The sequence below is a fragment of the Emys orbicularis genome, chromosome 5 (genome assembly GCF_028017835.1).
Source record: "Emys orbicularis isolate rEmyOrb1 chromosome 5, rEmyOrb1.hap1, whole genome shotgun sequence".
Classification (NCBI taxonomy): domain Eukaryota; kingdom Metazoa; phylum Chordata; order Testudines; family Emydidae; genus Emys; species Emys orbicularis.
Genome location: NC_088687.1, coordinates 57,418,181 through 57,445,159, shown reverse-complemented (window position 1 = coordinate 57,445,159; position 26,979 = coordinate 57,418,181). Strand labels below are relative to the sequence as shown.

The window sequence follows — 26,979 nt, the reverse complement described above, 5'->3', positions numbered from 1 at the left end:
ATTTCCCCCTTTGCATGAAGGACATTTTCTTTGACAAAGGAGTTTCAAACAGGGTGTCCAACAACAGTATGCGCTTCTTTGGATGTTTCCACTTAATGGAAAAGGAATGCCCAATATAGCCACAAATTATTAAAATCACCTCCAAATAAAGGAGGCTGAATAAGAGATGGGATGTGGCTGTTCTGTGTGTGAGGGTTTTAAAGTGAAGACGACGACTATTTCTGGGCTTAGTACACACAGTTTAGGAATCTGAGATAGCAGCTCTGCAGATCACAGCCCTAAATGCAAGCTGAAGTGCTAAAATGACAATGACGTTGCAGCAATTTGTTTCTCCTTTCAGCGCATTCCCGATGCCAACATTAACTTTAAGACCAACATTCTATATTTTCCTTTTGCTTAGAAAAATGTTTTTCATACACTGATTTTTTTCTGATAAAAAGGACATGAGCAGAATTTTAAAAATATAAAATGTGATTATCAGGCCGACATAAATAGTAGGAAAGCATGTAGCCTATGCAACGTCAAGCGATGAAAACTGTGCGAGACAAAAATCTTGGTGCAGGGTTTTTTCTAGTGTGAAGTCCATTGCTGACCAAGAATATGCTGGGAAATGCTCATGAAAAGGGGTTTACGTTCTGTAAAGCCACAGTACTGTTAAGCCTTTTCAAGTCATTGTAAAAACAGCCTTTAATTACTAGTAAGGGGTTACTACACTTTGCTTTCAAATTAAGTTGCCAGTAACTACCAAAGCTACCGCTTTGCCCCAGTTCTCAAACTCAGGAAGAAATCTTGCCAGCTGGCCATTCTTACAGAATGAATCATATCTCTCTCACACAGATTTCATACTAACTTCCTTACGTTTGCTTTAAGTCATGCAGAGCAGGTGCGTTTTGTCTCTCCATTCCCAGCATGGGCCAACAATGGAAATTACCCAGCTTCAGTGACAGGATGCAGCTTGTTAAGTCAAATCTCTTAAGACTAACAAATCTCCATAAAGAACATGCTTCTAAACATTTGCAACTAAAACATTTAACATAAAAGTTTATTGAAACAACTGTTTTTATACAACTACAGCAGACCTTTTAGGAGGGCAGTTAGACACTGGATAGGCACCGCAAACAGACAGGGGCTCAAAGAATGAGCAGACAGATATAAGCAAAGAAATAAATTTGTCTTTTTCCCTTGCCACTAAAGAAACAGTGAATTAAAAGAGACTATTAAACTTACTAGCAGGAAAAAAAGATTTAAAAAAAATAGACCAAGTAGAAATCTTTTCTTTTAAGAATGAAAAGAAAAATGCAAGCCATTTCCTTTGGTTGTTAAGGGTCTCACATGTGATGAAAAAATTCCACAGCACAGATATAGTGTATTTACAAGAAAAAAAATGTGCAGAAGTCTGCAGAGTTAGGTATAAACACTGATAAATGTACTTTGGGCCTTCATCAGCTACAAAAGACAGTACACAATAGTGTATAGATCAGCAAAACAACTGAAAATGCCAAAGATGGTGTTTATCAAATGCAAGCTCACTCTGAAGAAGGAAAATAAGTGAACACAGAACCGATATAAATTATATTAAAAGAGCAGATATATTTGTGAGCCCAGACATTTTAAGCTTAACAACAAAACTTGTATGAAATTAAACAATAGCTAAATTGTTCATATGCTTGAAATCTTTATAATCATTCTGGCACCGTGTTCAACTTGCTACTCTCTCCCCTGGCTGGATGCACGGCTGTGTGAGCCTAAGTGTTCTCAGAGGGGGCTATTTCTCACCATGTGTTGGATGCACTAAATCCTTTACTCAGCAGTTATATTTGCAATGTGTTTAAAAAGCCATGTGTAAAAAGTTGCCTGTGCCATAGGACGTAAAACAAAATGAAAAGAATTTAACACATTTTTCCTGCAGCAATACCACCTCATGCTGCAATCTCACAAGCTAAGCAGGGTCATACCAGGTCACTACTTACATGGGAAAGGAAACATTCCTCCCCCCAAAGCTCCCAGAAAAAACCCAGGGTGCTGCAAGAAGCAGTGTTGGCAATTCAGTGTCATGCTCTTCTCTAGAAATCAGAGCTAAGCCAGTGCAATATAATGGTGTTTAAGAGGCACTTTGATTGGACGTGCTGTGTTTCAGAAGACAAAGCATATGGAGACCCTGACCCTTTGTATTAAAGCATTCATAGGACTTTTCACAAGTGTAAAGATGTTAGTGTCAGTGTCCTGACCAAATCTCAATTTAGGCAACTATATTCCCTGCTCTAAATTCACCCACCCACCAACTGGATATCAACCGTACAACATCAGGTACTGTCTCATTAAGTCACTATAATCATAATAGATACCTTTCACTGCCTGTTAACAGGTGTGCTGTGTGCCATTACACACAATTACTATACTTTACCATAAGAACGGTTTAACTTCAGTGACTGTTACAGATGAGAGTTTGTAATAATGCTTTTGGATTCTTCTGGTTGCAAGTCAACATTTAAAATGTAAAACATGGTGATGCCTTAATTTAGTCATGTATGGTCACTTAGACTTTTTTAGACCTAGAGGCTCATAAGAGAGTGTATAATTTCACCTCCAGCTGGGGGAGGAGGAAAAGGAATCCATATTCCCTGTAGTTTTTCTTATTGTCTATAGTTACATATTTCCATTAAATAATATGAATCTAGATCAATATTCGGCTTAAAAAATTACGAGACTCTGCACTTTAGAAACCAAGCAGAAAAAAACCGCATATAGAAGCATTTTACCTCCTCTGTTTATTTCTGGGGGAATTGAGGGTGCCATCATGTTGGTGTCCATTGGCTGTGAGCCATCCTGTGTCATCTGATCTTCCGGAGGCAGGTAAGCAGGAGGGGGAGTATCAGCTAAATACAGAAAAGGCAGAGATACAATTCCTTCCCTCTCTTTAAAATGTACATATATATATATCCACATAAACAGTTCAGCGTTAACTTGGAAATACTTTCAGCCTGAGTCAGCCATAACTTCCACCCACTCATCAGAATATCTGAGAAAGCGATCATGGACCTTGATTCAGGGAAGCAGAGGATTACTGTGTATGAAAGAATATAAGTAATTTTTATTGTAGCTATAACTATCAACCCACAAGTGAAAGCTTGGCTGCATTTCTGTCAACAGTGCTTCACAAGTTCAAAGCACTGTATATACATTAAATGTCTCCATGCTCAGCACTCTCAGCCCTACAGTCATACAGAACATGAACAGAACACGGGCACAGGATTTAGAGTCAAGAGGTTCTAATCTCATTGATGTTGTTTCCAATGTGGCCCTCCATCAGGGTAGTATCTGAACGTACCGTGTGTGTTAACGAATTTCTCCTCAACATCCTAGTGAAATATCACCACCAGTTTATAAATAGAGAACTGAAGGACAGAGATTTAGGCCCAGATTTTGAAAAGGCATTTAGGCATTGCTGTGCTCACTGTTGCAGTACCTAAAATGATTTAACAGCCTAAGTCTCATTGTCAAAAGGGATTTAGGCTCTTAGGAGTGCCTTAAAAACTCCTTCCTGACCCCCACAGACTTTTTGCCCTGGTGCATGAGATTTGATTACTACCATTCTGCACCAGAGAGCAAGTAGGCAGCCTATGCAGCACTTATCTCCATCAATAAGTGAGTCATTAACTATTATGACAAGTAACCAAAAGGCAAACAGGCCAATAACTACACCATTTCTTTCATGCAACTTTCTGGTCTTCAAAATCTCAAGCTAGTTAAAAAAGTTAGTAACACAAAGCTCTCAACTAAGCATTACAGTAATACTACAGCTATGTTTTTCCAATTTTCACTATCCTTTTCCACTTGACCTTACAAACGGTCCCCTTTATGGAGAGTAGGCAGGAATGCACCATGGAATAGAATTCTAAGTTTGTGGGGTGAGGCTCAAAATTTTGAGTCTTTATTAGGCCTCGAATGAACTTTGAGACATTTGTGTAATTGCAACTGTTATGCTACTGTTTGTATGTCTATATAGTACTGTGGGAAGGCCACCATTTTAGCCAGCACATGTAAAATTTTCACGTTTCTAGATATAGTCCTGCTCCCCTTTCATATTTTCACAACTGGGTCTCCTCCTGCTCTACTAACTCAAAATGGGTGTCTGCCAAGAGACCTATCTCAAGGCAATGACTCAGAATACTGAGTCAGGGGCTAAGAGAGCCTCAAGATGGATGCCTTTTCATCTTTTCCACCACAATGCTCTCTCATTCAGTTTCTTCAATGCAGCTGCTGACTCTGCTTTACCTCTAGCCAGGAATGCAGGCAAAAACAGGACTCCTCAGAAACCAAATCCAATGACCTACCATAAAACATCTGGCATGGGGATACTGTAGGAGACCTTTCCCATTACAGACCAAGCATGGGACCTCTGTGACCTGATCTGTATCCACTGGGACAGGGAGTCCCAGAGCCTAAATCATAATCAGCAGTCTTTCAAGCTCTTATCCTATAGTTTCTTAAATAAAATGTTGGGGGGGGGGGGGTTACCATAAAATGTACTGATTTTTCAGAAGAAACACATGCATGCAGCACACACAGTTCAGTAGTCTTTACCCATCAAGGGAAATTCTTGAAGACAGCTATCAGTAGTTAACTTCAATGAACACCCCCTTTACACAAGAAATTACATGTCTATATTTGCAAAGCTCTCTCCCCTTCCCTCCTCCAGCCCCAAAGGAAGGAAGGCAGCACACTATTTGCCCAGGCTCCTTCTCTCAGCAGCAGAAAGTTAAATCAAAAACATCTTTCAGAGGCTGCTTTCTTCATGATACTTAGTCATGGACAAACCAGGCAAAAAGATAGACTTCTACAGAAATGTCTATAGCCAACAATCAAAACAGAAATAAAAGGCAATTGTTCCACTGTCTTTAAGACAGACATGCTGAAGGTTTCTTTCCAGGGCCTCTGCTAAGAGACTGTTTTGCAGCTGAAGCATTTGTTTCTTGGGATTACATCACCATTTGAATGAATTTAATCAAGTGGTGGTAGTGTGATCCCCTTGGGAAACATCTTTTATAGAACCATAACCTAATGCTGAACTTAAGAGTAAGTCTCTTTCCTGAACAAGGACATTCTGTAGCAATAGTTGTCAGAACATTAGATGTGCATAACACTCCTCCTCCCCCAAACTATATCAGGACTCAATGCTGCAATAATACATTATTCCCTCCCACCCCCACCCCTCCAAATACAGCTGATTTGTAAAGCAAAAACAAAGCATTTTACCTGCATTAGAAAGAATACTAAAAATTGAACATTATTGCTAGGCAGCCTGATTTAGTCGCCATGTTACGTAGCATCTCTTCAACTAGCTACTGAATACACTTAAGTGCCGGCTGATGACGCTTTTGCTTAACGATACTTGCAATATCTAGCTATACTCTCCTTAATTCTTACAGAAGGTGAACTTACCTGGCATCTGGAAAGGACTTCCTGGATCCGAGCTAGCAGGAGAGTGTGGATAGGTGCTATTGCTGCTTCCAGGGGAGTTGGGATAACTACTATTGGGGGAATGGGGGAATGGATGACTGTTGGGTTGCTGGAAAGAGTCCGGAAAAGTGGCATTGTGTGGCATGTGAGGCTCATTTTGTCCCAAGTTGCGGAATTGAGCCAAAAGACTGTGCTGAGGGTTGTATTCACTGTGTCTTGGAACCAGCACTGGAGGAAGAACTAGAAAGAAAAAAGAAAAACAACATTGAAGATCTGATCCCTAAGGGTTACATTATGCAGAGACATTTGTACTTAGATGAAGTAAAAAGAGTTCTTCAGAGTCCCTTATGCCATATAGATGTGTCTCAGAAATGAGGTAGTCACATTCTAGGAACATATGTCTAGGCAAGAACCCTTTCCTCGTATCCTGTTACTGCATAATTTAAATTCACAATGATCACACTAGCTGTCTGGATCCCCAGCCATAAGCTTGTTTTTATGGAGGGTCGGTGTAGAAGAATAAAGGGAAAAGCTATAACAACCTTTTCTTTTTTTTAAAGATAAATGATTAGAGATGCAATGTATTTCACAATTTAATGCTGACATGTAGTTCATGTTAGTGCACTTGGTTCCCATGCTAATCGTTTAATGGTCTGTAACCCAAAACCCTGCTAATAAGGACAGATTTTTTGGAACACAATGCTAATACTACATGGGCCTTGAACTAATCCTGGTTCCAACAGCTGTAATTTTATTTTTAGCCTACGCAATGTTAATTTAAAAAAAATGTTACTAGTTTAACCCTCTATGCCAATTTACCATCAAATGCCTAATTTAGATAGGGTTATATAATGCAATTAAAACAGAGCAATCTGGCAAACGAAAGTCCCACCCTATGTTACTATGGGACAAGCGAGATACAGGTCAGAACTTGCTAGATCACACTCTCAAGATCCATACACTCCAGGGAAACAGATTTCCTTTTAATTCATTTTAACAGAGGAAATGAACAGGACACCAGATGTGTTAAAACGTAATAATCTTAGTCAGCTCTTTCAGCCCTGCATTTCTGCCTCCAAACTCCTTATAGCAGAGGCTGAACCACTCAGAAGATTATCAGCTCTTTTAAAAGCACAGCTGTAGATTTTTATTTTGGGAAGGGGCAGGAGGAAGAGAACCGTGGGGGGAAGGCGCACACAACAGTGGGAGACACATGGAACATGATTCCTTTTGTTCCACCCCACTTCACTCCCTGGCTAAGGAAAACTGGGGGGGAAAATCCCTTTTGGAGCCTGCAGAGAAGGAAGGAGAAGGGTGGGAGGGAATAGAAGAAATACAGTCTCTTATCCCAGAGGCTTATGCTGCCTCTCAACTCTGTTTGGCCATGTGAGGAAAGGTCTAAGACCCAGATGCAAATTATGCATGTGGCACTTTGAACAAAGGCCTTCTCATTCCTCTGCTTAAAACTCACTCTCTGATGAAAGCAGCTCAGCTGTTTACCTCAACTGCAGGAGAGGCCACAAGAGTGTATGCAGTGTTTCTTGACTTTGATATATTATGGGGAGGTTTTATTTAGAGAAGCTAGCCCAAACCTGCAAATCTTCACTCACTCAAACAGTCCTGACAACATGGGGAATTTATACTTAGAGAAAGGGTTGCAGGATCAGACCCTTGGACTTTAAGGTCAAGCTGCAAGTCAAATCAGTACCAATTTTACATACACATCCAATTTCACCGACAGCAGCTTCAGCACAGTTTTCATTACATTTACAATCCTTAAACCAGGGTGTCATTTAAATGGACTGCTTCATAGTTAACTGTGTTCATTTTATGAGTGGAATGTCACACTAGAGGATGAATGTACGTTATGAGAGGAGGTATCTTCATCTTCCACATGCTGGAAGTTCTTGCTCTTTGGCCTAATACATCACCAGGCAAATGAGTAGGAGAAACATGTTCATGCTATCGTGCATATTCCTTGCTTCTAAGGAACTATTTTAATTAATAACTGGAGAAAGTCATTTAGATTTACCCCAACATTCACCTCAATATTTCAAATCTTATCAGTTGCAACACAGCACACATCAAATTCCAATTCCTCTGAATATCAGGATTCCTCTTTTCATTAAAGTTTGCTCTGAAAAACTTTTGGGTTTCTGAGCACTTCTTACTCAAAGTTCAAATAGTGTATTACTTGCCATAGCAAACATGTGTTGGCCTAATAAATAAGAAGTGAAAAGGGTAACAATGAGAGCTTATGTTTAAAGATATAAAGACGGGAAAGGGAAAAATAATTCTTCCTTACTTTTCTGGGCATTAAAACACTGCTTCCCTATATATCTGTTTCCTGAGGCTGAAGGTCAAACTTTTCTAAGCTAATTTCTGAAAAACAAAGTACACTATCTACCTTTCCCACCCCTACAATGACATACATGACGTCACAGGAAGCCACGCGATTTATAGCATTTTTTAAAATAGCTGGAGGAACAGGATATTTTCAATATGGTTTTAGCAATTAAAAAAAGCAGTATCAGATTTTCCCAAGGCGTGCACACACTATCTCCAGTTGGAACGGAGCCCTTCTTAAAAAAAACAGGAATAAGTACGGATGTAAATTCTACATTTCCCCCTCCGTGTCTTCCCCTCCCCTTGCACTCCAACCATTTCCAGGTACATGATGTGGCTTTGGCGGGTGGAGAAGAGAAAAGATCTTGCAAAAAAAAATATTGTATTACACCATAATTTAAGCATTTTTCCAAATTGTAAAAGAGTTTTGAAGATGTAAAACATTACTGTGAAGGAGCAAAGAAACTGCCGCCTGGCACAGCAGGGGTTAAAGAAAACCTGTGGGCTCAGCTAGCCCCACCCTGCTATACCTGCAGCCAATGCCAGGCCAATAAGGGGGAGAAAAGAAGTGAGTCAGGCTCAGTTGGGGGCTGACTGGCGAGGAGACAGCAGCAGTTTTGGTAGCTACTGGAGACAAATAAGCCTTCCCCTGCCAAGGGGAGCCTACAGCTCAGCCCCAACTGTGGGGTAATTGAACTAGCAGGGCCCTGCCCCAGATTAAAGAGACTTTAATAGGAAGTAGCTCAGGGCAACAGGTCTTGAAAGCTCCCCCTCCCCCCGCAGAGAGGCAGATCCATCAACCCCTGTTTAGGGGTCGAACTACACAGTGCCCTGGGGAGGGTCTGGTCCCCCTTCCAACCCCTCTGCCCAACAATCTAGCCACTAGGCCACCGAAGGCTCTATCACAAGTGGTAGAAAATGCAGGCAATGCCCTAGTCCCTGCCGAAGGGAATTTAACAAAACAAAACAAAACAAAACCCAAAACAAAAAGCTCTTGAATGGAGATAGAACAGATGCGGAAATGGATGGCCGAGCAAAACACACACCATCAACAGCAGCAACTCCTGCAGCAGATGGCCACACAGCAGCAAATCCACAAATTGGCAGTCCAGCTAGGGTGACCAGACAGCAAGTATGAAAAATCGGGACAGGGCGTGGGGGGTAATAGGAGCCTATATAAGAAAGACCCAAAAATCGGGACTGTCCCTATAAAATCGAGGCATCTGGTCACCCTAAGTCCAGCAACAGCAGCAGCAGCTGGTCGTCCAGCAGGTGGCCTCCATACTGCGATCAGTGCTCCAACAGAATCAACTAACCTGCCCCATCAGGCTTACCAAGTTGGGGCCTGATGATGATCCTAAGTTTTCTTAGAAACTTTTGAGAAGGTAGCCACTGTAGCCCTGAGGCCAATTGACTGCAGTGCTGGCCCCGTACTTAATCAGGGTAGCACAGACCACATATCGTGCTTCAGACCCTGCAGCCGCCAAGGAACATGCCCGGGTTAAGGCAGCGATATTCGATGCCCTAGACATGTCAGAGGAGACATTCCGTCAATGCTTCTAGGGGGAGCGGTACCCACCGAGAACCCGACCCCGCCTGGTCGCCAAGAAGCTGCGGTACTCATGCAGAAGATGGCTCAAGCGAGAGGCAAAGTCAGGAGCGCAGGTTGCTGAACTGGTCCTGTTAGAGCAGTTTGTCCAGATCCTTCCCCTTGGGGGAAGAGAGCGGATGTTGAGGTACCATCCGGAGACCATGACAGATGCTATCCAGCTGATTGAGAATTACCTAGCTGCCAAGCCCCCCATGATGACATCCCCTCAGGGACCAGCTGTAACCAAGAGCCCCATTATATGTCTCAGATGATGAAACAACTCTGCCATTTACTAAAAATCAAGACTCTACAAACATCCATATACCACCCCCAAACAGACGGCCTGGTGGAGCGTTGTAACAGAACCTTAAAAACAATGCTCCAAAGGTTCGTCCTGATGGATGTCTGACACTGGGACCAGCTACTCCCTCCTCTTTTATTCGCAGTCCGAGAAGTTCCCCAGTCTTCCACTGGCTTCTTGCTATTCAAGCTTTTCTATGGGAAGCAGCCCTAAGGGATTTTAGATCTAGTTCGGGAAATGTGGGAAGAGCAGCCATCTTGAGCCAACAACACAGTTCAGTACATCTTAAGCCTGTTGGAGAAACTTGAGGCTTTAGGTTCATTTGCCAGGGAGAGCCTCTTAGGCTATGTCTACACTACCGCGGTAAATCAACCTACGCTACGCAACTCCAGCTACGTGAATAACATAGCTGGAGTCGACGTACCTTAGGTTGAGGGGTAGAGCACAGGGGTCGACTGCAGACCAATTTGCAGTCAATTTGGCGGGTCTTTATTAGACCCGCTAAATCGACCGCCGGTGGATCAATCTCAGAGCGTCAATCCCAGCTGTAGTATAGACCTGCCCTTATATGCCCAAGAAGCTGCCTACAATAAACTAGCACGCTTCCGGGAGTTTCAGCCTGGTGATCAGATACTGTTGTTATTGCCCAGCTCGGAGTCGAAGCTCCTAGCCTGCCGGTAGGGAGACCTATGAGGTCATCCAATGCGTGGGACAGGTGAAATAAGAAATCAGGCAAACTGACAAGCGTAAGCTACAACAAATCTACCATGTGAACTTTTAAAACCATGCAAAGCCCAAGAAAGCTTATTAATAGCTCCCTACCCACCAGGGCCTGAACTAGGCCCTCGGGCTGCAGAGGTCTCAATGCCGGGTGTGGTCAAGATTGGGGACAACCTTACCCCTGAGCAGAGAGACCAGGCATAACAATTGATCACTGCCTTCTCCTCTTCCATGTTCTCTACCTTACCAGGGCAGACTCACCTGATAACCCATCAGATTCAGATGGAACCGGGAGTTAAGGTCAGGGGAAACCCTCGGTCCCTGCCTCAGAAGTTAAGGTAGATTGTGAAACAGGAACTCCACTCAATGCTAGTGTTGGGGGTGATCGAAGAGTCTGGAGAAGCCCCGTGGTACTGGTCCCTAAATCCAATGGGACCACTCAATTTTGCATCGACTTCTGCAAGGTCAATGCAGTATCAAAATTCAACACGTACCTGATGGCACACATAGATGAGCCACTCTGGACTTACAGGGATATTGGCAGATCCCCCTCACACCTGCATCCAGGAAAAAGATAGCTTTCTCCACCTTGAGGCTTTCAATTCCAGACCACACCCTTGAGATTGCATGGGGCCCCAGCCACATTTCAGCAACTAATGGACCGAGTCCTTCACCCCCATAGCCGGTATGCAGCTGCGTACCTAGATGACATGGTGATCTATAGTCATGACTGGTAGACCCATTTGAAATACATTACCGCAGTGCTACAGTCCCTCGAGGCTGGCCTGACAGCAAGCCCCACTAAATGTTACCTCGGTAAGGATGAGACCACCTACCTCGGGTACACCTTGGGAAAGGGCACAAACTGACCCTTGATTAGCAAGGTCCAGGCCCTTCAGACAAACTCCCATCTTCCTCGAAGCAGCAAGTACACCAGTTTCTAGGTCTGGCTGGATACTACCGCCGCTTTATTCCAGGGTTCTCATCCATTGCAGCCCCTCTTTCTAATCTATTGAAGAAAGAGCCCCAAAAATGATCCAGTGGACCAGTCTGTGAGGAGGCTTTTCAAACCCTGAAAGCCCAGCTTTGTTGAGAACCAGTCTTGTATAGCCCCAACTTCACCAAGGAGTTTTGTTACAGACGGACGCCTCGGGCATGGGCCTAGGGACTGTTTTATCCCAGGTAGTCAGAGGTGATGAATACCCCATCTTATACATTAGCCAGAAGTTGTTCCCGAGGGAGAAGGACCACTCCGTAATCAAGAAAGAAGCCTTACCAGTAAAATGGGCTGTGGATTCACTCTTATCGCCTTTGGGGTGCACCCTTCACACTAGTCACTGATCATGTCCCTTTCTGCTGGCCACGTGCCATGAAGGATACAAACCCCCGAAATATGAGCTAGTACCTCTCCCCTCCAGCCCTTCTCCTTCCTCATTCAGCACCAAGCTGGGAGAGCCCATCTGAATGCCAACAACTTCTCACGGGATGGTGAAGAGCAGTTGAGGGAGGGGAGGCAGACCCCAAATTGTGTCCTAAGGGGGGAAGGATATGTGAAGGAGCAGAGTAACTGCCACCTAGCACAGTAGGAGTTAAAGAAAACCTGTGGGCTCAGCTAGCCTGGCCCCCTACACCTGCAGCCAATGCCAGGCCTGAAGGGGGAAGAAGGGAGCCTGGTTCAGTTGGGGGCTGACTGGCGAGAAGGCTGGAGCTCTATGTTTGGCTGCCTGAAAGTAAACCTTCCCCTGCCAAAGGGAGCCTGCAGCTAAGCCCAAAACTGTGGGGTAATTGAACTAGCAGGGCCCTGCCCCAGATTAAAGAGACTTTAATAGGAAGTAGCTCAGGGAAACAGGTCTTGAAAGCCCCCGCCCCCCCCCCCCCCCCCCCGGCAGAGAGGCAAATCCATCAACTTCTGTTTAGGGGTTTAACTACACAAGGCCCTGGGGAGGGTCTGGGTCCTCCTCCAACACCTCTGACTAATGATCTAGCTACTAGGCTGCCTGGCCACCGAAGGCTCTATTACAATTACATAAATGCCAATTATTTCTTCAAAATGTTTTAAAAATTCCGTCTAGTCTACAGGGTAGACAAAGCAAAGCAAAGCCGGTCCATCTAACTGCAGAGTTAGAGTTATAACTCAGTGTTATCCCTAATTCAAGCCCCCCCATACCCTTTACCCCAAAATCCTTTAACTTGAGTCACGTGGTGCTTTTAATAGGAGTCGGCTGGCCCATCAGGCTACAGCTTGAGTTAGCACAACTTAGCAGCTCCTAACACACACTAGACAGTTGGAGTGCTATTTCCAACTGAGTGAGAGCTGCCAACTCAAGAAAGGAGTTAACTCCAGTTATCTGCACTCAAATTAATTGTGCAGGGAAGACATGGCCAGAGATTGTTCAGAAGTATGGAGGAATGTGTAACAGTTCAAAACGCTAGTGTGAACACAAACCATTCTTACTCCCCAGTTTAAGTCTGTAGGCTTCTGGTTATGTTGAAGACCTGAACCATATGGAACAACAAATTCCGGAGGCTCAGTGCAGCAGAAAAGGATAATTGAAGGGGAGAAAGCATGGGAGAACATGTTATTCGGTGTTAAACCAGCACAAATGTTGCTATAAAATAAAATAAACCAGTAGAGCATAGCTTTGCTGTGGAGAAACCTGAAGGACACTGCTCTAGGTGATAGCTTGTAGAAGAAATGTCTCCCTTTTCCTTTCTCAATGAATAAGAACAGATACAGGGAGAAGCAACAATATTAGTTTTACCTGAGACAATCTTTAACTTGTTTCTTGTTAATACAGATATCACTATTTAATGAGGGAAATATGTATTTCATTAAGTGCTTTTCAGAAAAATGGCTAACAAAAGGTACCATCTAAACTGGACAGATCTGAGAGTCACATCTGTCTGCTTCATTAATTAAAGTAAGGTTTTTATCTACCAATTAGAGCAATAGCTCAACAAAGCAACAAAACAAAGAGCTAGATTCTAGATCTTCTCAAACACCAGATTATTATTTTTTTAACTCCAGGTCTAAAATTTGGTCCTTAATTAAGCTACGCAACCCCACTGAAGACTGCGGACAGCTTCTGCAGTCTGGGGATTGTACATGTCTAATTAAGGACATAAAACAAAGGTTCTACAGGCCAAATTATTACCACTCAATGCATAAAAAAAGGGGTTGGGGGGGGACCGGCTTGACTTTCAGATTTCAAGTTTAAGTTTGCAGAGCTGCAGCTAGAAAAACATCTTATTCGTAAATGGAGTAAATTTGCATCTGGAGTCAGACACTGATATTTACATATAGATTTACAGAGACACTGTTCATAGTAAATAAGAGTATGACCACATTCAGTTCCAAGCGTGAGCTTGGTGCTGTACAAAGTACAGCAACAGGGCCATTTCATCAAAGAGCCTACAGTACCAACACACACAAACTAGCAGAAACAAGAAGCCATAAATGGCCAAATGAAATTTCTAATTACAGTAGCATTTTTTACTTCAATAGTAATGGTAATCTTTATGGAAGTAGTTTAGGGGAAACCTATTGGTCCCTATTCTTTGTGCTCTGTTTTTCTGTACGTTGAGTCTCTCCATTACTTCATTCTGTTGTCCAACCAATAGTAGTGAAATAAACTAGCGCAGCGCATGCTTCTAAGACCCAGAGGAGAGTGAAATGTGTGCAATTTTAGTTTCAACTTTATTTCTGAAACACAGAACAGAACAAAATGAGTGGAGTAAGAACAAATCTGAATTTCCTTTTTAAAATCTTCATGTTTAGAAGTGTAAAAATTAATCCAATTGAAGGACCTGTAACATTTTCAAGTGAGGGCATGTTTTCTCCCTCATTTGGTTTTGCCATCATCCTACATGAGTGCAGATTAAAGGGTTTAGTTCCCTTGCCACCCACAGCTTTGTATTTATCTCCACCTGCTAGCAACTAAACTTTGGTAAACCTCTCTCTGTTTGAGACAGAATCTCAGAAGCCAAGAACTGAATGGAGGAGACGGGAGGAAGGGAGAAGTGGAAGAGAAAGGAGAGATACTTTGATCATCCATCCTCCATGATGTTAAACTACTTCTTGAACTCCAGGTACATATGCAAATTTCAATTTTCCCATAAAAGTTATGAATAAGACGATGAATTGCTGTTGCATTTTCACTATTTACTCCTGGTGGAATTCTGTGCCAAAAAATTAAATTCTGTGCACAATATTTTCAAATTCTGCAAAATTCTGCATACTTTGTCAAAACAACACAATATAATCACACCAGTTTCAATTGTTTTTGGTAATTTAGTTCAAAATAGCTGTCAGCAAGTATATCTGTAACAATACAGACAACAAAAAAGATTCAGTAAATATTTTTTGACAAAGATTCCTTACTAGGCATGTTAATACAGAGCTCTGAGTAATAATTCATTTAAACTATAATACAGAACCATATTTCCCACATCCCCCAGAAGCAGTGCAAAGGCTGGGTGGAGTCGGGTAATGGAGGAGCTGAGGGAGAGGGAAATAATTGCTGGGAAGGAGCCTGGGTGCGAACTTGGAAGGTTATTGGGTATGGATGGGAAAAGTATGGAACAGGTTTTTTGGGGGGGTGGGGGTGGGGGTGGGGAGAGACTGTTAGGGAGCTTCCCCCAGGCAGACCCTGGCTGACCCCTAGCCTCTCCCATTCAGTCAGGCACGTGTCCCTCCATCCCCACTCAGCCACACTCCCCCAATCCGCATGTGGCCCTGCGCCTCCACTCCCATTTTGTCCTCCCCCACTAGCCCTGAGAAGCCCGTCTGACCGCCCAGCAGCCCCACACAATCTGTCTCCCCATAGCCCCTGTCTCCTGACCTGGCACTACAGGCGCTGTGAAGGCGGCTCTGCAGGCTCTCTCTCTCTTCCCTAGTTGGCTGGGAGCAGTTGCTTTGTTCTATTGCCACAGTGCCCTCTGGTGGGCAAAAAGTGGAACTGCAGCACCTTTTCAACAGAAGCTTTTTCTGCTCAAAAAATTAAAAATATGCACAGCTCATTAATTACGTACACACACAGTGGCACAGAATAGGAGTAACTATTAAGATTGTAGTATGCATCTGTCAAGTCATGGTACAGTCAAAGGAGCATTTGTGCAATTCCTGACACATTGGGGCCCCCTATCCCAAATCAGGGTCTCTGGGCAGTACCATATACCATACACATGCACTTGAAAGTGTGTGTGTGTGTGTGTGTGTGTGTGTGTGTGTGTGTGTGTGTGTGTGTGTGTGTGTGTGTGTGTGTGTGTGTGTATCCACAGTCACTTGCTGTTTTATTTGAAATGTTCAATTCAGAACAAAACCTGCAGTTTAATTTTTAACAAAGAGAAATATCAATAGCTAAGGGAAAATAGAAATGTGGGGCTTGCGCTCATAATTCAAGATGGAAAATCTTGTATGGATGAAGTGGCAAAAGAATGATTAGGAATGAGAAGGAAATCCATATGGTAACAGTTTTAGCCTATAAAACTCTAAAAGGGTTTAGGTCTTAGATTAAAAAAACCCCACATCTCCCTCCTATTCGATTCCTCAGCAGTTGAAATCAGGTGTGATATACTGGCTAGCAGCCCCTCAGTTTAAATAGAGATGGTTTTAGTGCATTTTAAGTTGAGGACTCAAGTTGAATTTGCTTGACTTTCTTTGGCATCTGTAGTGTTAAACAGTTGATGTGAGCGTGCTGGTTGGAACCTTTTGCCAAGAACCCTCTTTTCCTTGCAGAGGTTAAATACTGAGTGGAAAGAAAGTTTTGATGCACTTAATGTTTCAGATAGTGCAAGAGAACAAGACTCTCCTTGGCAAGCATAAGTAGTCTTTAACCACAGGACATGTTCCCAAATATAAAGACACTTACATTTCTACACTGTGGATTAAGTTGCTCTTAACAATAACTAATATTGTTATATCCAAAGCTGGTCTCAGAGGACCTAGCTAAATTATGCTGTTCTAACACCACCTGGTTCAAACAAGGTTTTTTCTATGCCATGTGGTGGTGAAACTTTGCTTTACTTTTTCTCAGAAGTAGAAGTGCCAAGATTTTAGCTGTTTGCTTCAACAGGACTTAAGTTACAGTAACTGTAAATGGAAAGGCTCATTAATAGCCATCCAGCAGTCTGTTTTGGGTGACTATGATCAGACAGGCACACATTCCAGGCTATTCATTCAAGGAGACAGCTGAGAGTCTGGTTTTCTTAACTTTATTTCTCAATTTCAGTAGACTTCATAGCTCGATTTGTCATTTTGCATATTTGCTACTGAAGACTTAGTTTAAAACATTTGTTGCTTCATTTACTGTAATTTTAAAATCAGACATCTGATATAACACATTTGGCAAGTAATATTAGTAAGTTTCCTGCATTATAATGCTCAGTTAACATTGGAGGCTTTACTTGGATGTCCACTGATTCATGAAATTGACATTTGTTCAAAGTGTCTCCAGAATTCAGCACTAATTACATGCCTATGATTAAAGCAACACTTATTAGCTTGTGGCAAAAGTAATTCTGACAGTTCTGTAGTGGATAGTTAATAGTTTGACAGTGTATGTTAATTTAAGGACATTTAAAGTGATCGAGCTTCTCATTACACCTGTAAGCAGCACTACCAATTTGCCATATAGGTGAAAAGATTTGCAACTTCAAGTCTGGAGTGACATTTGACAGGAATTTGGTTAATTTTTAAAAGGATTTATTCTTATTAAATCCATCAATAATGGGATCCCCTTCTCTGGTTCACATTGGAGAATGACAAAAATATTCCCCCCAAATTGGGTTTCCTTCCAGTTGTTTTCAGTGGTGCATTTTAGAACTGAAATTGGCAAAAATTAGAAGAAAGCAAGCTCAATACCACTTGCCAAATAAACTGGCAGTTGTCTGCTATTTTGGGGAAACATCCTAGAATTGTACACACCTGTTGTAGCATGCTATTTTTAAAGCTACGCCCAACAGTAATATTATGAAGCAATATGACAAATCCTCTCACCAGTGACACTCTGCAGTCTCCCATCCCTGAACTTGCAGAGCTATAGGATGCCTAATAGAGGGGGGGGGGAAAAAGTCTAGAAACAAGAATTTCACTAAACACAAAAGTCAGACCGTTTTTTCCTTTCCTTGTTTAAGTCAGCTAGTGACTAACTCCCTGTCTCCAACCCCCCTTCCCATCCCTTTCTTCTTCAACCTCTAATTCATCCTGTCTCCATTTTCTTGTCTCCTCTTGGATGATTTCCACTCAATTTATCTTCTCTGTCTTGGAAAAGGACACTTCATTTTTTTTCCTCTCCATTCTCCAGACTGGAGCAGCAACAGCTTCTCCTTTGCCCTTGTTCTTTTATAGTCTCTCCCCATTGCTTTCCTCCCCCACCTCTAATTCTATTACTGTCTAATGTTCCCCTCAAAAAGTGCTGGCAGTATGGGAGTATTGCACACAGCTGGTCCACTCTGCTCCCTCTAGTCTTCCTGATCAAAGCTTTCCCATCTGGCCGGAAACAGAGCAGAGAACTGAGTGCTGATCAGAGTTCTCCCAGGTGTTGGAAGGAGGGAGTTACTGATCAGTCCTGGAATCCTTACACTAGCCAGATAGGTCACAAGATAGTAGTGCTTAAGAATAAGTTTGCCAATTGTTATCACTTCTCTCTTGGTCCCAAATTCAATTCTGAAATGATTTAGCAGCTGTTACCTTGAGAATCACTAGAAAAACCACACCAACAGAAACTGCATACCAAGTATGGAACCCAAGGTTCAAATGATAAAATACTAATTTTAGTGATCTGATTTTAGGTTGGCTAAAACTGCATCAGAATTGAAGTGCAGTGAAAAAAGCAAGATAATAGGTAAGAATGAAATGATATTTAAAGGGCCAGAAACAGTTGCAGGACCAGTAAAGTTTTCTAAATAGTGATCCTAGGACCAGAGAGAAAACCTTTTAAATCCCCATAAGGTGGATGGGGGGGAAAAAACATAATCCAGTTTGGGTACAAATTTCAGAGGCACAGCACAAGTTTCATTATTTTTAACACATACACGAACAAGTTTTTAATGAAACATGAGACGAAATGCAAGCTAGGACACATTTTAAAGTTGATTTATCTCAGGACAATATGGATCTCAAACTGGCTTAGCCAAGACGGTCACCACTTAAGGGTTTTCTCCTCTCTGGTGAATCACAGGGTTGCCTTTGTGATCAGAGAAAAAAAATAAAATACTTTTTCACTCTAACACAACACACCACACATCTGTGTCTGATTATACAGGCTCGATTTAGACAGCAAGTTACTCAGGAAAATGATCAAGCCAAATCTGAAGAACCATGCGGAGGGCATGAGAGGAGTCCATGCTGGGGATGAAGACAGCATGACATGGCTACTGTTTCTCAGAGTCAGACCTCTGCTGCTAAGGCAGCAAGAAGCCTCCTATACATTTAGCATGTTGCTTCCTACCCTTAACTGACCTGCACTTCGAATCCCAGGTGTGCTGACTGACTGGAACATCAGTCTTCAGACTGAAAATAAAAACTGGCCTCTTACTTCAGTTTCCCAGTAAAGGCCACCGAATGGCAGTTGTGCTTCATATGGCAATTTGGGCAGGGCACATGCATTACTAGTCATATCAACTCTCCTCAGCGTAGGGCATAGGCCACAACTGGCTGCACAGAGGAAGAGTTTAACAAAAGGAATAGGCCAGCTGAGCTAATCATCCATTTCATCCATTTGTTATTGGTTATTACAAGGAAACTGGAGCAGGAGCAGACCAGTTATTTTCAGCCTCAGATTAGATGTACCAGTGAGCCAGTCAATACCTATAGGATTTTTGAAGTTCAGATCAGCAACTTGCGCAACTAGTTGTGAGTAATTATGTTTTATGTCACCCTTTCGCTATGTGTGCATCTACAGTGCCTAATTCAACAGGGCATCAACTGCTTTTGCAAACTACTGCAATAAAAATACCACCACCACCCACCACATCATTCAGAGCAGGAATTGGGTTTACTTGGATTAATGGACAACAAGGTTTTTCCTAGCCTGACTGCATATTAAATTCTCAACAGTCCTTAGAATTTGATGGTCACCTCAGGTTTGGAGAAAGTCAAAAGTGCAAGGGATTGCCAAAAAGGAAGACTTCGTGTATTGTACATAACCACCCTCCTTCACATGAGTAAATATCAGAAAAAAAGTTAAATTAAAAAATTATGGATTAGAAATTTCTGCTAGCAAATTAATTAGCTTAGATTCTCAAACTCATTTAGCTGTTTTAGATGTTCCAGTTATCTCTCATGGTTATTCCATACCATGAGTATGACTACTGTTTTTAAAATTTCAGAATGATGTATAAAAGACAACCTAAGGTTTGGTTTTTTTAAACCATTTTTTCTGCCTGTTTTTAAAATACATTAGAAACTCAGGTCCTGTCTCGCTTGGATGACTATGATGACCAGAAAACTAGTCAAATGAAAATGCAAGAGACAAGATAGTAAAAGTGATTTTCGGTCAAACTGTTTCCAGTTTATAAAAAAAAAAAAAAAAAAGTTTTTACACCCCATATAACTCAAAAGACTAAGTAGCAATTGGGAGAAATGAAGCTTTGGTTAAAGATTCATTACACCCCTCCTCCTTCAGTTAAGGCAAGAGAGTTGACAACAGGTGCCAAGATCCCCCAAACAAGTTCCCCAAGCAAAACTTGAGATGTCATTCCTGATATTTCCAAGGGAAGGAAAAAATAAACCCTCGACCTTCTCTCCCCCCTTCCGGCCACACAAAAAACCATAATCCCAGCTTTTAAAACAGCCTTTAGGTCACCTTTAACTAAATCAAGGAGTGAAATTTAAAGAGGCAAACAGACTGAGTCATGCTAAATAGGCCAGTCAGATTTTTTCAAGAGGTTCTTAAATAAAAGTTTTGTGCAAGTTTTAAAAGCTTTGCCTTGCCCTGCCAAAAGCAGCCAGTCAGATATGATATAGCCATTAAGTACACCATTGTCTGCACTAGCAAGTGTGCAGCATACAAATGACTCTGCATAAAATGACAACAATTGAGCTATTCCAACACGCTTGTAGAAGGTACTTCTTTCCAACAATTTATATCTGTTTGCCAGATGACAAGCTTCCCTCAGCATTTTCTTCCTTATACCAGTCTACGAAGAAGCATGCTTTCAACAAAGCCTAGATTCTCCAGGCTTAAAATTCCCAGGAGCCTCCTCTCCTGCCCTTCCCCCAGTGTCTCATAACAGCCAACTGTTATATTTTCAGCCTCCTGTTTGTTGCTTTTAAAAAAAAACCCTTATTTGAATGTGATATTTTAATTTTAAAAAGTAAAAAAAAAAAAAAAAAACACATCTGGAGTTAGAATTGAGATTTTTCAAATCTGTACGTATTTTCTAAAATCTATATGTTCATCTTGTGTATAAGAGATGAGTATCACTTTAGCACCACAAGTTTTAAAAAGAAGTGTCCATAAAAATTTGTGGCCTTCATTCCCCAGTGTAGAGTGATGTGTGATTTTATACATATCAAGGGTAGATTTATTTTATTATGAACCAGCTTTTCAAAAAACCCCAAATAGGATATCGAAATGGAAAATGTGTGCATATATATATATATATATATATATATATATATATATATATATATATATATATATATATATATATATATATATATATATATATATATATATATATATATATATATACACACACACACACACACACACACACACAAATGACTCTGCATAAAAATACACACACACACACACAAGTATACAATTCCCCCTACTTTGCACCTTGTCCATATGAGTAAAAGCCTCCACCGTTATTTTAGAGGAAGGGTGTCAAACATATGACCCATGGGCCAAATCAGCACACCCGAGGTAGTGAAATTTTGGTACCACTTACATTTCATCATCATCACCATCAACTATTCATTCCTGAGAATGTTAGAAGATGAAACAGGGAAAATGAGAGTGAAAACCTTAAAGGGGGTAGGAACTGAAGATAGCTACAGGGAAGAAAATGAAGAGGGAACAACTGAGGAAACCTGACAGACAGAAGAGGACAGAAACAGAGAAAGGAAGAGAAACCAAGGAGCAGACCAAAACCAAAACACAACCAACCACTCAGGGTACTGAATGGGCCAAGAAGATACTGAATAATAAATACAACTTAAGTTGATACAGAAAAGCTGTATTCTCCCTTAGATCTCTCTGCAAACATCCCACAAACATCAGTGGGACATCAACTGTGCATTGAGGAGAGTACAAAGTCCTGAGTTTATATCCCAGCCCACCAACTGTAATAAAACATGAAATCCATCCCTCCTCCTCCTCCTCCTGACACCCCCGTGCTAGAATTTTTAAACTATCATGTCTAGACGTTGCACAGGTCTCAGAACAGTGCTCTATTTTAATTATAAACTGCCAGATCTCCCACTCCCATTCTCTTCACCTCTGCTTAACTCCATTCCTGTCTGTCCTTACCCTCTCCTCCCCTGCACTGCTCCCCTCACTCCTACTTCCCTTGGCTTTCCATTTAACTGATCCCCTCTTAAGTATTCCACCCCCCAAAACAATGGAACTAATATGCCATTTATCGTCATTATATTGCTCACTCAGCTAGTGTGTTTTACACCTTCCACCACCGCATGGCTGTCTTGAATATTTAGACAATATTGTCTCATTGTTTCCTTGTACTCTCCCATCTCTCTGTTGTCTCGTCTTTTACTTGGATTGTAAGCGCTTTGGGGCAGGGACTATCGTTCTGTTCTACTGGGTGTTGGTACAGAGTTGAGCTCAAAGGGGTCTTGGTCCATGATTAGGAGTCCTCGGTGCTACTGTAATACTATTACTACTGACAATGATAATAAAACGTTTAGTTTCCTTGTGTCCATCATAATTTTATATTTCCTTTTATAACAGGTGAAGAGTGGAAGGGACATCTCCCCATTTTACAGATGGGAAACTGAGGTTCAGGGAGAAGAAGGCCCTGATCCAAATTCCACCAAAGTCAATAGAAAGACTAAGGATATGTCTACACAATGATTAAACAGCCGCAGCGGCCCGGGTCAGCTGACTGGGGCTTGCGGGGCTCAGGCTGCAGGCCTGTAAAATTGCAGGGTAGATGTTTGGGCTCAGACCTCTGCCCGAGCCCAAACATCCACCCTGCAATTTTACAGCCCGAGCCCCGCAAACCAAAGGCAGCTGACCCAGGCCAGCCATGGGTGTGTAATTGCTATGTAGACATACGCTAATTCAGTGGCTCTCAACCTTTCCAGAGTAGTGTACCCTTTTCGGGAGTCTGATTTGTCTTGTGTACACGCAAGTATCACTTCACTTAAAGACTATTTGCTTACAAAAAATCAGACATTAAAAATACAAAAAAGTGTCAGCAAACTATTACTGAAAAATTGCTTAACTTTCTCATTTTTACCATATAATTATAAAATAAATAGATTGGAATATAAATATTGAACTTACATTTCAGTGTATAGTATACAGAGCAGTATAAATAAGTCATTGTTTGTATGAAATTTTAGTTTGTACTGACTTCGCTAGTGCTTTTTATGTAGCCTGTTGTAAAACTAGGCAAAATATCTAGATGAGTTGATGTACCTCCTGGAAGACCTCTGCATACCCCCAGGGGTACGTATACCCTTGGTTGAGAACCACTGCCCTAGTTGTCTTCAGTGGCCTTTAGATCAGGCCCTAAAGCCCTGACTCAGCAAAACATTTAAGCACAAGTTCAAGTTCAAACTGCATTCTGTTCGGCAGTTATTTCCAGAATATTTTGAGTGAGAGGACTGCACAAGGCTTGTGTGAGCTTTTGAACATTTCCATGGCCTCCTAAGTATTTGAATATGTTCTGTCCTCCCTTTAGCTGGGAAAATGCCCTAAGAAACTGGAGCCTATAAGGCGATTCACCAAGAGTGTAGTTTTCCCTTAGGATGAGAACTAGAGAAAGTAAAGTGGGGCTTTTTTTTTTTTTTTTTTTTTACTGCTCAACTAAAATCTTTGCATTCAAATATTTAACTGTATCTGGATAACATTTCTTTAAATGAGTGTCCAGGAGTCAAAATGTACAATCTTAGCTTTATTTCCTTAAGACACTATTTAAAATAACAAAACTGAATAAAAGTGACAATGACACTAAATCCAGGAAGATAAGTAAATGGATGGTTTGTAAGCTACCAGATACAACCTTGATGGCACATTTTAGATGTTACATTGGAGGGTTTACTGTATATTTTATTTGCCTATCTTGCTGCAGCATTATGACATTTTTGTAGTTTCTTTTTTAAAAAAAAATACTGTGCAACCAGATGAGAACATTCTCAAACACCAAACCAGTAAGCTGTTGCCAACATTAAATCAAGAAGAGTTAGCATAATGTTAAGTAACATGTTCTAATAGCAAAAGTCCTATTATTGCTAAATGACTTTATATTAAAAAAAAAAAAATCTTAAGGAAACGAAGCCTTCAGTACATTGGGATACAGAACACATCTGATCCAACTGTCTATGCATAAAGGACATAGTCAGGGACAACTGCTCATTTTAATATCTCATGTCTAAAGAGCAGAAAACTAAGAGTTTATAACTAGGTTTCTCACATAGGACCATTCTTTAAGCTTCTGCTGCATAAAATGTGCATGTTGTGGTATTAGTTTAGCTGTCTGGATTGTTTCCAAATACATACTTAAATGCTGAAAGGAAATAGTATATAGCACCATAAATATGCATTGCACATTACAAAACAGAGCTGCAAAAAAAAAAAAAAAAAAAAAAAAAAAAAAAAAAAAAAAAAACAACCAACCACCTTGAAATATAAGGTGGTATCTACACTGTAGTTTTTAGCTACCCATGTAGCTATGCAGATATAATTGCTGGTACAAATCCCTAGTATAGATGCACTGCACAAATATAAGCCATGAGGAACTACTAGTTCATTGCAGCCACCAGGGACGGCTCCAGGGTTTTTGCCATCCCAAGCGGCGGGGGGCGGGGGGAAAAAAAAAAGCCGCGATCGCGGTGGGCGGCAGCTCCACCGCACCGCTTTCTTCTTCGGCGGGACTTCAGCGGCAGGTCCTTCCCTCCGAGACGGACCGCCACACTAGGGATTGTCACTGGTGCAACTACATCTGTACAGCTACACCAGTGGTGACTAAAGCCTCCTGTGTAGACAAGCCCCAAATACTTAAGCATATGCATAACTTAATTCATGTGAATACTTCCAGTGAACTGAATTGGACTACTCACACAAGCAAATAAAGCCTGTGCTTAAAAAGTGTTCGCAGGATTAGTGCCTTAAGAAGGCAAGAACAGAAGGAGGTGGTGCCAAACAAGGATTTTACATTTTAAGAGTGGAAAAAAGGGGGGGGAAACCAACACATCTGTAAAGTGCATGAAATGGATTTTAAAATTATGTATGTGTATTTAGAAAAAAAAAAACTATTGGTCACTAAAGCATTATAAGCCAAATTGTGAACCCTTCTAGAAAGAATACAGAAATGCAACTACAGAACTATAGTAAAGATTGTGCCAGTAGCTAGAGTTCAACTCTGATCTGGAAGGTCCAAATCACTGCTATGAAGTTTGTACACGTATATGCCACATTTTCCCACAGCGCTACATTCCACAGAAAGACACTTTGCTGCCCTAAAGTGCTGTTCCACTGATAAATATAATGATTCCTTTGTGGAATCACCTAGTAACAGCCACATACCATCCTCCCAATTGGTTGTCCCCCTTCTGAACCTCAAGGATATAAAGATGAAAGGATCTCTTTGAGAATGAAAATTCTGACTTGGCCAAATGGTTGCCTATATTTTTATTTTTTTGTGAGAATTACAAGTCTGCACATCGAGCCATATTTGCAAAAAAAAAAAAAAAAGAGTTACCTGACTAATGTTGACCTTCAGAGCACTTTAGGATTCATTAATCTGCAAGCCTGTATAAAACATGTATGGAGAGGGTGAATGACTAACCTAATATTAAACTTAGTGGCCAAGCTAGGAGAAGATAGACCTCCTGACTCCCAGTCCTGTGTTCAGACCATCCTTCCGTATAGCCATAGAACACGTTTACACACATTTATAGCCCCCAGCATGTGAAAGAGCAAGCTACTGTATTATCACTTCTCTTTGAAATTATGAATAGTCTGGGACGTGACATTCATATTTGCTTAAGTTTAATAGGATACCAGCCATCTGATCACTTTAATTACTAGATTTGTATGTTACTATCTAGATAAGAATTGAGAGTGAGAGAAAAAAAACTTACCAGGACTCTCCACCCGTTTGTAGTGATAGGGATTGATGCAAACCTCCTTCTGTTTTGAACCGAAGGGAAACTCACAGCATTCCAGTGGTTTCAGTTCATGATGGCTCTGGAGGTCTGGCCAGCGCCACACTCTACAGTAAATTACATGTGGTAGCCCTTTCCGGTGCGAAACTTGAAGCCTGCCATCCAGGGAACGGGGAATTGTAACACAGTTGCTGGGCTGACCTGGACAGCTTAATGCTTTTTCCAGTTCCTCCATAGCACCTTTTTTCTTCTTTAGTTTTTTAACTAATGCATCAACAGCTTTCTCTGCCCATTTTTCTTCTTCATCCCCTTGCTTCCATCCCAGCAGCCTCTTAACTGCTGGGCTTGTGAAGGAGAATAAGCTTGTCACATTCATGGTGATCAACTCAGTCACACTGGATACCGAAGAAACAACAGAAAAGATTGCTCCCTGAAAAATGGACTCAGCAGATCCTGTAAATAAATGGGCACCAAAGGTTTGCCTGGATTTATACTGTTCCCTTTGGCTTTCTGATTCTGAAGTCTCGAGAAACTGAAACTAACATTCCAGCTTGACAGAAGTGATCTTTGTGTTTCAAACTGAAGTCCAGCGCCTAAAGGAGGGGGGGGGGGGGGAAGAGAGAAGAGAATTTGTTTTTAGTAAGTGACAACAATTAAACATGTCTAGATGTGAAAGTGGAATGATAAAACACACAAACAAAAAACCCCACATATCCAAGTGCTGACAGCCTTCAGAATCTGACTAAACTGGCAGCATCCAAGTTATTACAGAACATAGATCGATTTGTGCACATGACACTGGAGGAGGGGTTCTCAAATACTTCAGCGTGAACCACATCTTGACACTGAGTGAGTTTCACAGACCACTTCTCTTACCATTGATAATTGCACACATTTCCCTTTTTAAAATAAACCGAAATAAATTAAATCTGAAGTTATGACAATTTATGTTAAGGCCTAAACTCACTATGATGATCAGTTACATTAAATTTAATACTACACTGTACATGTGTGCTGCTGAAGTTTTTTAAAAAGGCAAATCACTGAACCAATAGAAGTCACTGGATAAGCACCAGGACTCAGAGTTTGTTGAAGTTCTAAACCAGCTTAAATATTATTATTAATAATAATAGCAGCAGTAGCCTGTTTTGCAGGTCCAAAAGAATATTTTCTTCATTTTAGTTTATTCAACTAGTTCAGTTCAATGACTAGTTCATTCAAAATTAAGAAAATCAAATTGGAGTAGGAAAAAGCAGGAAA

At 41.4% G+C, this 26,979-nt stretch overlaps 1 protein-coding gene across 2 annotated transcripts in view; it reads right to left on the bottom strand.

Moving 5' to 3' along the window:
• SMAD1 (SMAD family member 1) overlaps positions 1–26,121 on the bottom strand; it is a 39,647-nt gene extending 13,526 nt beyond the window's left edge. Inside the window, exons 1-3 of one of the 2 annotated variants that reach the window (XM_065404732.1) lie at positions 25,696–26,121; positions 5,443–5,700; positions 2,760–2,876 (exon numbers count right to left, since the gene is read on the bottom strand). In XM_065404732.1, coding sequence (XP_065260804.1) covers positions 2,760–2,876; positions 5,443–5,700; positions 25,696–26,095 — 775 coding nt within the window. In that variant the 5' untranslated portion in view covers positions 26,096–26,121. The remainder of the gene's footprint in view (positions 1–2,759; positions 2,877–5,442; positions 5,701–25,695) is intronic. The other variant, XM_065404733.1, reaches the window with a different exon arrangement.
• Between the last annotated feature and the right edge of the window lie 858 nt (positions 26,122–26,979).